This window comes from Nannobrachium achirus, assembly GCF_963921795.1.
Source record: "Nannobrachium achirus genome assembly, contig: SCAFFOLD_169, whole genome shotgun sequence".
NCBI lineage: Eukaryota > Metazoa > Chordata > Actinopteri > Myctophiformes > Myctophidae > Nannobrachium > Nannobrachium achirus.
Genome location: NW_027664890.1, coordinates 142,177 through 155,000, shown reverse-complemented (window position 1 = coordinate 155,000; position 12,824 = coordinate 142,177). Strand labels below are relative to the sequence as shown.

Here is a 12,824-nt window from a genome sequence, read left to right as displayed (position 1 = left end):
CAGCCTGTCCAGTACGGTAACACAGGTGTGCAGTGTTTGTGGTGCTCTTGGCCTCCCAGAGTTCAGGAGGAGAAAATGAAAAGAAATAAAGCAGTGAAAACATCAACGTCTCGGGGCCAAGCAGCCATGCAGCCATGTAGCGCTGGGAGCAGGGAAAAATGAGCCCATATTTAATGCATTCAGAATGGGTACACGGTACTGTGTATCATTATTTTATGCTTTAACTATGGAAAAATAGCAGATATACAAGCTCACAGCGCGGCACAGAGTGCCGCGCTGCGAGCTTGTAGATCTGCTATTTTTGAAAAATCTTGAAAATTAGAATTTTTACCCGATTCTATAAGTGCCTTTTGAATCCTTCTTAAGGTTTTTGGAAAAAAACTATGTTTCTATGTCAGCAATCTGGCCAGCCATCGTCAAAGAAAAGGTCCTTTTCACTTAACTGGAGCTCAGTTAGTCTGTTCTTGAGAGACTACTATGTCAGTGGTTCTCAAACCTTTTCATGTGAAGGACCACCAAAATGATATGTATTAGGCCACGGACCCCCCATCTCAAAATATCTAGTTCCAGAGTCCCCCCCAGAAGCAAAATTTGAGTTACAATCATTCGCTTTGAAAATACATATATTCAAAGATCATTTGCACACATTTTCACGACTTTTTTTCAAAAATAGCAGATCTACAAGCTCGCAGCGCGGCACTCGGTGCCGCGCTGTGAGCTTGTATATCTGCTATTTTTCCACTGGTTAAAGCATTCAATATTTCTAGGCCTAAACGGGTTAAACAGATTGTGAAAACACTTCCATGTGTTGCCTGTTGGCTGTTGGCTCACTGCTGCCAGATGGGCCACTTATCCGTGTGAACGCTAAACACACACACAACGTTACGATGCCAGTTGGACCAAAACACCTTTATTTTCACCACCGTTTCATCACACCACGGTGCCACCCGACAAGACCCCCCCCCCCCCCCCCGACTCATTCAATGAATTATTACATTAAAGGGGAAGACCACCCATTTTCAATATTGAACTGTCATTAATATACCTTAGAGGAGTTGTGTGGAAATAGAAAAAAAGTTCCCCTCCTTCTGTGTTGCCTAGAACTGGAGGATTGATTTTGGGGTTTGTATTGCAAAGTACAACGGTGTGATGTCATCACATTGTCCACACAACTCCTCTAAGGTATAATAACCCTGCAAGGCCCAGCGTTGCTTTTTGGCAACATTTTTTAAATCATTTTTTTTTAAATGTTATAATTAGTTTTCCTGTTCTTTTTTCACATTAACATCACCATTAAATCCTATTGTTTAGTATTACAATGCCATTGGCCAGGATATTTGCATATAAATACCCCCCACAGAGGCTGACATTCACACCTCCCAGAGAAGTTGAAATTCCAGCGTCTGGACGAACAACATCTCACTTTTTAACCGAAGCTATTCCTCACAAAAATTCCTTTGGCCATCATTATAATGTCTAGAACATGTGCATATGTTATTATTGTGGAAAAATATCCCCAAAATGCAAATTAGAGCATGATTTATGATTATAAAACCTTACAAAAACATAATTAATTTTTTAACATTACATTTTCCTGTGATTAGGACTCCTACAACACCATCAGATTTTTTTATTTATTTTTTGGCCAGTAGAAATTAATTCGGGTCTTGCAGGGTTAATGACATATTTCAATATTGAAAATGGGTGGTCTTCCTCTTTAAAGACTATACTTGAAGGAATGCATTAAGGATTCACCTAGTCCTAGATCAATGGTGGACGGTAACTAAGTATGTTTACTTGAGTACTTGAGTAAAAAATGTTACTTTTGAATTAATGTAGTTGACTTTCCACTCCAATACATTTTGATTTTCCAAGACAAACATTGTTCTGTTGATTCCACTACATTATTTCTGGGAAGGGAAGAAAGTATGATTAAGTGGAAATGATTTTCCACAAATATAATGGAAAATAGACAAATCTACAAGCTCTCAACAGTGTTGCAATGATGATGCAAGGTGTTCATGAGCTTGTAGAGCTGCTATTTTTATTTCAGAAAAATCCTTTCATTTATTTGCATTGAAAAGATCTTCAATAGAGGGTATGCGTGTGACATCATCATCATACCAGGAAGTTATGCGGGAACGCCTACTGAGTGGCAAAACAAAACTACTTTCTGGCCTTGACAGCCCATACATCCAAAAAAGTAAAGCACTATCTGATTGCTTTAAATTATGTTAAACGACATTAAACTCACTTTGCCACTCGATTTGCCATTAACTTTATGCATGTGCATACCCTCTCTCTATACAGCAATGAATTAATGTAAAAAATTAAAAATAAAATTGGTTGTGAAGATTGACCCAACAGTTTTGTAGATATGGCTTATAGAGTTATGCCATGCAGAAATACTAGATCTGAGAAATTCAGCCTTTTAGATGAAATTTAACCTGCAAAATGTGAGGTTTCTCTTCACATTAATTTAAAAAAGTCTTATTTACATGCAGAGTTAAGCTCTGGCGTTTAAGTGAAATGATATTTATGAAATGCTTTTGTGCCTTTTTCACATTTTAGAAAAAAAAAAAAGAAAAAAAAAGTAATTTCAGGGCTGGCCTAAAGCTGTGCTTTCCGAAATGACTGCCCCTCTGCTATGCTGGGTCACATTTTGTCTGTCGGGCGGAAACCAAATCATGTCCAAAAGCGTTGCTGTTCAGGATTCAAAAGCAACAGATCAACACAGATACTAGATGTTTTTGAGCGGTGCTAACCGCTCCTACATCTGGCTTAGTCCGTATGTATGTCCGTCCCACAGAGCTTCTGCGGGACGCTCAATGAAATTAACTCATAAACGGCGCCGCTCACTTCAGACTGGGTGTGATTTGTTATACACTTTGTCACACAAAAATGAGTAAAAATAGATCAGAAAAATGATGCTTGTAGTGTTGTTTAATTTATTTTTTTTTGCCTATAATTACATGCCAATTATAAGGACTTAATAAGGACTTAATACTTTATCAAATAATGCATTATTGGTTATAAATGTTTTAAAACCAATAGTTCTATTATTGTATGTGTTGATGTGTGCTGCGAATCAGCTGAATCAGCATCCTGTCTACAGGCTCATCACAGCCTCTCTGTTCAGGTGAGGAAATTAAACCCATTCAGAACGGGTACACATTAATGTGTATCATTATTTTATGCTTTAACTATTGAAAAACAGCGAGCTTGTATATCTGCTATTTTTGAAAAATCGTGAAAATCAGAATTTTAACCCGTGTCTTTTGAATCCCTCTAAGATTTTTTGAAAAACCTATGTTTCTGTGTCAGCAATCTGGCCAGCCATAGTCAAAGAAAAGGTCCTTTTCACTTAACTGGAGCTCAGTTAGTCTGTTCTTGAGAGACTACTATGTCAGTGGTTCTCAAACCTTTTCATGTGAAGGACCCCCAAAATGATCTGTATTTGGCCACGGACCCCCATCTCAAAATATTTAGTTCCCAGGGACCACCCAGAAGCAAAATTTGATTTACAAACGTTCGCTTTGAAAATACATATAGTCAAAGATTTGCACACATTTTCACGACTTTTTCCAAAAATAGCAGATCTACAAGCTCGCAGCGCGCTGTGAGCTTGTATATTTGCTATTTTTCACTGGTTAAAGCATTCAATACTTCTAGGCCTGAATGAGTTAAAACCACGGTGCACTTCATGAGACTCAGGGCTAAATCAATCTTTTAATTAAGTCCATGGTTGCATCTTTAACGACCATGAATCATTTCACACAGGATTAGGAGGATTAACAGAGCGTGTAGGAGAAGAGTAGCAGTAACTAGATGTATATTAACTTAAATGCTTCATAATTAACACGGCATATGTTCATTTCAGAGGGTTTAACCTTAACCTCGTTAAAACCCTGCTTATTATCCTCGTTATGGGCACACCACAACATGTTAAACATTTGGCTATTCATATGTTGTGTTTAATTTTATTCATTTAAAAACAAATTAAAAAATAGCTGATGATCTACTAGCTCGCAAAGTGCAGTGCGTTGTGAGCTTGTTGATTACGTTTGGTTGGTCTTTTATGAGCCTAAATAAAGACAACACCCTGTATACATGAGGCAAAAAGCTTTGCGTTTTGACACGTTGTAAGCTTGTAGATCGACTATTTTCACCCAAGGTATTACATGTACAGTGGGAACAGAAAACGACCTAGTACAGAGCCCTGTGGGACACCATACTGTATGGCAGTACCACCTCGGAAAATATCTGTCTCTCCGAGGAGGGGTGTGCATCGGCACTGGCCTCACGATTCGATTACGATTCACTAAGGTAACTATTTGATTCAATTATACAATGCATTGCGATGCATCGCATTTTCTATAGTATTGCACAGCATGGCACATTTTTCATCAGTCGGAATACAATATTTATGCCTAGACTGCTATTAACTCATTTAGTGCCTTTCCCGAGATATCTCGCGAAATTCCCTTTGATGTTCGCAGTGCCAATCGCGAGATGTCTCGCGAAAAGTAATATATTACTGTAACGGCGGTTATCCTACCGGGTACATGCGCGGATGGTCCCGAGACGATCTCCCTCGCTGATTTCTCATCATCACGGATCCACGAGCACAAAATAGTAATCGCATAACATTGAGGCAGACGGGGAATCTCATCTTTAATGTCCATTATCTCCAAACAACACTTTCAAAGGGAGGATGGCAGTAGATGCTCGCTTATAAAACACATGTTGAAAAGCTCCGATCGGCCATTACACAACACGATGTGGACATGACCGCTTCCTGTGAATGACGCGATGACGTCAGACTGGAAGTGTTAACGCTATGGACTTCTGGCCTTCAAAATAAGAGACTGGCCGTTTATGGAGCCAGTGAGAGGCACTCTGGACGTTTTAATCCGTTAATTTCTGGGGCACAAAATGGGTTAATTTATGGGTTCACACTAGTCTTGTTATTTTGTATTTGTACCAACAGGCAACACAGCACATTATAGGCCAACACTGTTGAGTAATCCACAGACCAGAAGATTTTTTTCCCATAACTTGACAAAGCACTTTTATTTTGAAGTCCACCGACCAGACTTCAAGGATTTACGATGGTCTGACTGACACGCATTATGCTGACGCTCATTTTAACTTTTACCGTTCGTCGTTGACAGAACACTGTCGCGGTCACGGCTGTAAGAAGAACTACCTGTGGTATAATTATACACATCTCACTCTACGCATGTCTTTTTGGGAGACTCCTCTGCGTCCCACCAGTGGTACGAGAGCCACAGGTTGAGAACCACTGCTGTATTAGGTTTAAGTGGCAGTGACCTCTGCCAGAAGGATCATATTGACATTCTAACAATCCTAACAACAGTGATTAACATCTGATAAAGATGTGATCGATGTGGAAAACATGTCGATATGAGCCACACAGGATCAATATCTCATGTGTAGGAGATACAAAACACTGTTTTTAATGCTAATACTACGTATTACTGAGCATCGACAGGTGATCTAATCTCACTGACACTCTGGCTGTGGACACATGTAGTTATGTTTTTAATGGTGGGAGTCAATTCTAATTATTTCAGTTTACAAAAGTTCAGTTTACTATTTCAACTTCACAGAGCACTGTTTTCTCGTTTAGATATGTCACTCTTAGCTAAGTGTTCATGAAAAAAAGTTTGAATGAAATCATTATGTTAATAATGTAGCGATCCAAATGCAAACATTACCATTACAGAATTTGCTTAAAAAACAACGTTCACCCACTTTTCTTCTTTCTTTTTAATTTTATGTAACTTATGTAACCCTGTGATGTGACAATAAAAGCTGAAACTAGCAGATCTACAAGCTCACAACGTGTATTTTAGTTCGGCTGGATCTCTTCTCCACTAGTCACACCCTAACATTTTAGCCTAGTTGTTAATTTGTTGTTGAAATTGTCATTATATTAAGTCTTAGTTTTCGTCATCATAGCTTAGTTTTTATTTAATTTTCGTCATCATAGCTTCGTTTTTTTTTTAGTTTTCGTCAGTATAAAAAGCTAGTCGACAAACATTTCTCCGTCACGGTTTTAGTCGAGGAAACGAAGGCGGTTCTCGTGTGGAGGCAGAGAGAGCGACCGATGCGAGACGCAGGCAGCCTTTCAGTTCAAACTCTGCGTAGAAAAAGAGAAAAGCACGTTGCTGGAGGCGGGTTTAACTTTGTACGCCGACGACAAAGAACACTTCTTACAACAACAACATGAATAGAATGCAGTTCAGGGGTTTGACTTTAACCCATTTAGGCCTAGAATTATTGACTGCTTTAACTATTGAAAAATAGCAGATATACAAGCTCACAGCGCGGCACCGAGTGCCGCGCTGTGAGCTAGTAGATATTTTTGAAAAGTCGTGAAATTTCGAGCAAATGTTGAATGTATGTATTTTTAAAGCGAACATTTGTAACTCAAATTTTGCTCCTGGGGGGGGGGGGGTCCCTGCAACTAAACATTTTGAGATGGGGGTCCGAGGCCAAATACATATAATTTTGGGGGTCCTTCACATGAAAACGTTTGAGAACCACAGATCATAGAAACATTTTTTTTTCTTTTTTCAAAAAACCTCTGGTTCAAAATCGGGACAAAATTCAAATGTTCACGATTTTTCAAAAATAGCTATTTTTCAATAGTTTAAGTATAAAATAATAACACACAATAATGTGTGCCCGTTCTGAATGCGTTAAGGGTTTATCCTCTAGCAGAGACCACCCACTAACCCACCCACTGCACCACCCACTGCACCACCCACTGGGGGGCTCTAAGCAGCCAGGGGAGTCTCTCTCTCTCTCTCTCTCTCTCTCTCTCTCTCTCTCTCTCTCTCTCTCTCTCTCTCTCTCTCTCTCTCTCTCTCTCTCTCTCTCTCTCTCTCTCTCTCTCTCTCTCTCTCTCTCTCTCTCTCTCCGCTCTCCCTTATGGGAGGGCAGAGCAGGGTGGCACCGCGCCATGTCACCCCCTCTGGGCCAAATGTGGGTGCCAGCGTGTAGCACACGCACACGCACACACACACACACACACAGCGGTGCGGAGGCCAGTGGGAGGTCGATTAACTCGCCCTGATACAACTGAAGCAGCCGTGGTGGCTTTAGAGACGTGCCAACGCCTGGTGGGTGCTGCTGGATGCCCGGGCATGGGGGGGGGAAGAGAGAGAGAGAGAGAGAGAGAGAGAGAGAGAGAGAGACGAGAGAGAGAGAAGGAAAAGAAAGAGGCATCAGAAATGCTAAGAAGCAGCAGCGCTGCGGCGCCGCCTTTCAGCAGCTGCCACGGAACGGCTTGCATTTGAAGATAAATGCCTCGCATTGAAGCCACCCTCGACTGGGAGGGGGAGGGGGGGGAGAGGGGGGAGAGGGGGGGAGAGAGAGAGGAAAAAAGCTGCTTAATCTATTAAGGCCGGTGATGCGTATTTTGTCGCTTTAGATTTAACCGAGTTTGTGGCATTTCTTTTTTTTTTTCTTTTTTTTGCGGTGCAAGTCCCGATTCTATGTCTTCTTTAAATCCTTGTTCTAAATTACATGTATTTGGCCGCGGACCCCCATCTCAAAATATGTTGTTCCAGAGACCACCCAGAAGAGAAGAAAATCTGAGTTGCAAAAGTTCGCTTTAACGATACAAATATTCAAAGATTTGCCCCAAATTCTCACTTTTCAAAAATAGCAGATCTGCTATTTTGCGATCTAGCTAAAGTATAAAATGATTCCAGGTCTAAATCTCTTAATCCTCTCCTCCTCTTCCTCAGATGGGGTCCTCGGCAGTCCCCCCCCCCCCCCAAGCATAAAAACACATTACCAGCACTAGTCTGAGGCTGAGCTCTTATTCTGTGAGGTTTTGTCATGAAGGCTGCACAGTAACCTTCACACTTTAAACACCTGTTTATGATTATGGGCTTCAACAGCAGGAACCTGCATGCTGTTATACTCCTATTAGTATCTGACCAACTGCCCTGGTGTCTGACACAGGGCTGTAACCATGTAGTAACTGAATCGAAAAAAGCTTTGTATCGTATTGTATAGTTTTAAATTGCGGTAGTCGGTTTTGAATCATTTTGCAATGCAAATAATTGATTGTATGGAAACTAAGTATCTGTGCCTTGTATTTGGTAATTTTAATTAGGGAAAATGAAAAAGAGGGGTCTAATTACCTTTCCATTCCATATAGCTACAGTACTCTTGGTTTATCGATAAATGTGTGTAATCTCTGTGTTCATGTCAAGGTGCGGTTTGTCCATATGTGTTGAAATATAATGTCCATGTATTTGCTAGATAATCACAGTGGTACTTCCAGAATAATAGATTTTTTTTACACGTTCTGCACAGATTTAATTTCTTTGTCAAATAGTTATAGTTAAATCATTGAATGGAATCTAGAATAAAGACTATCTACTCTGTTAGTTATGAGAGGGCCCGCGAAATCTAGCAACAGGGGCATCCGAAATCTAGCAACAGGGGCATCCGAAATCTAGCAACAGGGGCATCCGAAATCTAGCAACAGGGGCAGCTATGAAAAAAATGGACTAAAGCAGGTATGAAGGGGTATGATAAAAGGCAGATTTAACCCTATATGTGTTTTGATCTGAACGACTCCTTTAAGTAAGAGGTTGTCACGCCTTAAAATAATAAACAAATATAGCAGATACACAAGCTCAAATTGTGGTGTGCTTTGTTGAGCTTGTAGATCTGCAAAATAATGTTCAATTTGAATCCCGCAAAGTAACAGGTTTGGACATATGAGTTTTCCACCTGACACACACACACAGATAGATATACATAGAAGAAGAATATTGACGTGTTGTGGTTTCAAACCAGAGCACATCGTGGTGACCTTGTGCAGCGGGGCTGATAACCTCTAGTCTCCCAGCAGACAGCAGGAGAAGACCTGCTAATTATCCTAATCAACTTGATCAATCAATTAGTGAGTGAATTACCTCTTCATTCAGACGCACAAAACACTGCAATCAATTGTCTTCAGAGCAGCAGGATGCATGCTGGGACTTTAATCAGAGGATCTGCAGGTGTCTGGGGCACTAAGTATCCCAGTACATTTACTCCAGTATTGTACCAAATAATTACATTTTTATGTACTTTTTTCTTTACTTGAGCTATCTCAATAAACGGTAAATGGTGCATTTACTGTGTATAGGGCATTTATCAAAGGTGTTTCACATAGATTGAGCATTACATTCACCCATTCACACACACACATTCACAAAGAAAAACAAAAAAATAATAACTATAAAGTTGCGATTCTGGTTGTGGTTGTTTTGAAAATGTCATATCACGATTATTGTGACCAAATAAATTGTGCTTTACAATATTATCACAATAATCAAAATATCCCCCACATCCATTTATCCTGGGGAGGAACACTTGCCAAAAGAATAGCAGATCTACAAGCTCACAACACGTCGCAACGCATGCTTTGTGAGCTTGTAGATGCAATTTTTTTGGCAAAGAGATTTGGTAGAGAGTGGAAAAAAAAAGAAAACAGACTGTATCAAGTACATTATTTCCGGGTCTGTTTGACCAGTTATACAGGGTTTAAGTGGTACCGGATATGCAGCTCGGCAAATAAAAGGTGAATTGATCCCAGTGCATGACGGAGGATAATTTCACAATAAATGAAATCTCCACAATACGATTATTGCGACGGTCAGGTCGCAATTACTATCAAAACCTCCACCGGCTGTCAGTCTGTCTGTCTGTCTGTCCGTCCGTCACTCATTTCTCACATGGCCCTCTTCTAGCGCCACCATGAGGCCAATTCTTGCAAAAAAATTGGACACTGCTCCTACAGATTTTGCCCTAAAATAACGCAAAGCGGTACACAGTATCTCTACAGTCATGCCGTCAACATGGATCTGTCCCATTTCCCATATTCCCTCCTGATTGGCTACCATTGCCTTCTAAAGTTTGTGTATGCGACCTGACGGTCGCTCATCTCCTGATTAGGGAGTCTTACTATATATCACGATAACCAATAACAGCGATTCCCGTCCCATCCCTAAAGTGATCATAGGTAGGTGTCTTCTCACCTGGTGTTTCTAAAGTGATCATAGGTGGGTGTCTTCTCACCTGGTGTTTCTAAAGTGATCATAGGTGGGTGTCTTCTCACCTGGTGTTTCTTGGGTTCGGGGGACATCTCCTGGGGGATGAATTTGATTGGTCCTTTGATCTGCCTCCGGGAGCGCTTGGTTCCGTCCGGTAGCGTTTCCATGGCGATGTCCGCCTCATCGCTGCTGGCCTGGTCGCACTCTGAGCACTGCCTGTCAATCAAACTTGATGACATCACAACCACTCTGAGCACTGCCTGTCAATCAAACAGGATGACATCACAACCACTCTGAGCACTGCCTGTCAATCAAACAGGATGACATCACAACCACTCTGAGCACTGCCTGTCAATCAAACAGGATGACATCACAACCACTCTGAGCACTGCCTGTCAATCAAACAGGATGACATCACAACCACTCTGAGCACTGCCTGTCAATCAAACAGGATGACATCACAACCACTCTGAGCACTGCCTGTCAATCAAACAGGATGACATCACAACCACTCTGAGCACTGCCTGTCAATCAAACAGGATGACACCACAACCACTCAGAGCACTGCCTGAACACAGGATGACACCACAGGGACGTCAGTTCCCCCCGGATTTGGCTCAAACATGGGGGTGGGGAGGATGCTTTCTGCTACGCTGTCACCATAATGTGGAACAACCAGACACGTAACGATCAGTGTTGATTTCGTTGACTAAAACTATGACGAAAAATGTGTGTCGACTGTGTTTTTCACTGACGAAAACGAAATAAAAACGAAATAAAAACTAAGCTGTGATGACTAAAACTAAGACTAAACATATTGGCAATTTTGTCAACAAAATAAAAACTAGACTAAAACGTTAGGGAGGAGAAAGTAATTTTATTTTTGGTTGCTCTCAGGTGTTGCTTGCTGAAAATAGCAGATCTACAAGCTCACAACGCGTCACAGCGCGACGCGTTGTGAGCTTGTAGATCGGCTATTTTCAGCATGCAACCAAGTGTAAAATCAGTCATTACGATGCCATCAAGGCCTGCTAAAATACATTTTAGTTGACTAAATCAACTGTAGATTTAGTAAACTAAAATCTCATGATATTTAGTCGACTAAAATTTGACTAAAACTAAAACCTTTCAGGTGACTAAATTATGACTAAAACTAAATGAGATTTTATTCAAAAGACTATGACTAAAACTAAATCAAAATTTGCTGTCAAAAACAACACTGATAACGATTCACTCAGCTCACAATACGATTAGAATCACCATAATAGGTTCACAATCGCCCATTCGTCACGATGTTTTAAAACGCAAAATTACTTTCCAGATACATTCATTAAATCATTCACCTGAAACAAATCCAGTATTTTCTTCTATTGCCTTTTATTTTATTTCAGAAAGATCAATTTTATTCTTTTGTTGTCTCGTCTTGATTGTGCACTCTGACGTTTGCGTCACAATACATTTTTTTGTATTATTAAATTGATTCAAATTATCACCAGTTTTAATTGATTTTAATCGGTTTGTGATAAATCGTTACATGCCTAGGAATGACTTCTCAACGAGAAGTCATTAAGTGTCCAACAAAAAAAAAGAGAAATGGATCATGGACAATCAAACTTCAATCAAATTAGTATTCTTGGGTATCCCTTTATTTTAGGTTAAAACTAGGACTTGTTCTTGTTGTTTTTTCTCTTCTGTTGTGTAATGTGGAACGAGCTACCAACACACACAAAGGTTCTAGACTCCAGTCCCTGGTTAAGCATGTGTGTGCTTTCATATCTAATCTATAAAACAAAGCAGTTTGTGGAACGGTACAGTTTGTTCTCTGGGAGGCAATTATAATTATAACTGTGCAAGTCTTTGGAATTAGGTGTGACCTCTTACAGCCCCCCCTCCCCACACACACACACCAAGAAGAAAACATTGTGTTTGTGTTCAAATAGCTTGTGTTTAATTTCATCAGCATTATGTGTTCCTCCAATTAAAGTGTTTAATGAATTACTGCCATCGCGCGCGCGCACGTACACCCGCGCACACACACACACACACACACACACACACACACACACACACACACACACACACACACACACACACACACACACACACACACACACACACACACACACACACACACACACACACACACACACACTGGGTGAAAAGAGAGATTATCTGACATATACTGGTAGATTATATGACCAATTTTGTACCAGTATACTGGGCATATACCCACATTATTGGAAGTTTTCAGTTCAAGAGATTTTCAGGCATATTCCCCTGATATTCTGCCCCCAGCTAGACAAAGGCACAGCAGGGTGTGTCTTTGTGTGCCTTTGTCTAGCTGGGGACAGAATATCAACTATTATTTGCAGTTTACAGGGGAATATGCCTGAAAATCTCTTGAACTGAAAACTTCCAATAATGTGGGTATATGCCCAGTATACTGGTACAAAATTGGTCATATAATCTACCAGTATATGTCAGATAATCTCTCTTTTCACCCAGTGACACACACACACACAAAGAAAAGGTGAAGAAAAGGTTTGGCAGAAAACATATGAAAGTAACTAAGCCTTGTTCTCACACTACAAGAATCACATTCCATGTGTCGGGCTGTCATTTTACATGACCATTATTAACCGTCACAAATTATTGTGATTAACAATTTAATGTCGTTGAACACTGGAATAAAAAATACACTTCAGTTTAGAAATCATATAGAAATAGCCAATCTAT

The 12,824-nt window shown here is 40.3% G+C and overlaps 1 protein-coding gene across 1 annotated transcript in view; it reads right to left on the bottom strand.

Annotated features, from left to right (window-relative positions):
• Window positions 1–12,824, bottom strand: part of phf14 (PHD finger protein 14) — a gene marked incomplete at its 3' end in the record, with an annotated part of 132,875 nt that overhangs the window by 5,745 nt on the left and 114,306 nt on the right. The window contains exon 18 of the mRNA XM_080755050.1: window positions 10,154–10,304. Coding sequence (XP_080611176.1) covers window positions 10,154–10,304 — 151 coding nt within the window. The remainder of the gene's footprint in view (window positions 1–10,153; window positions 10,305–12,824) is intronic.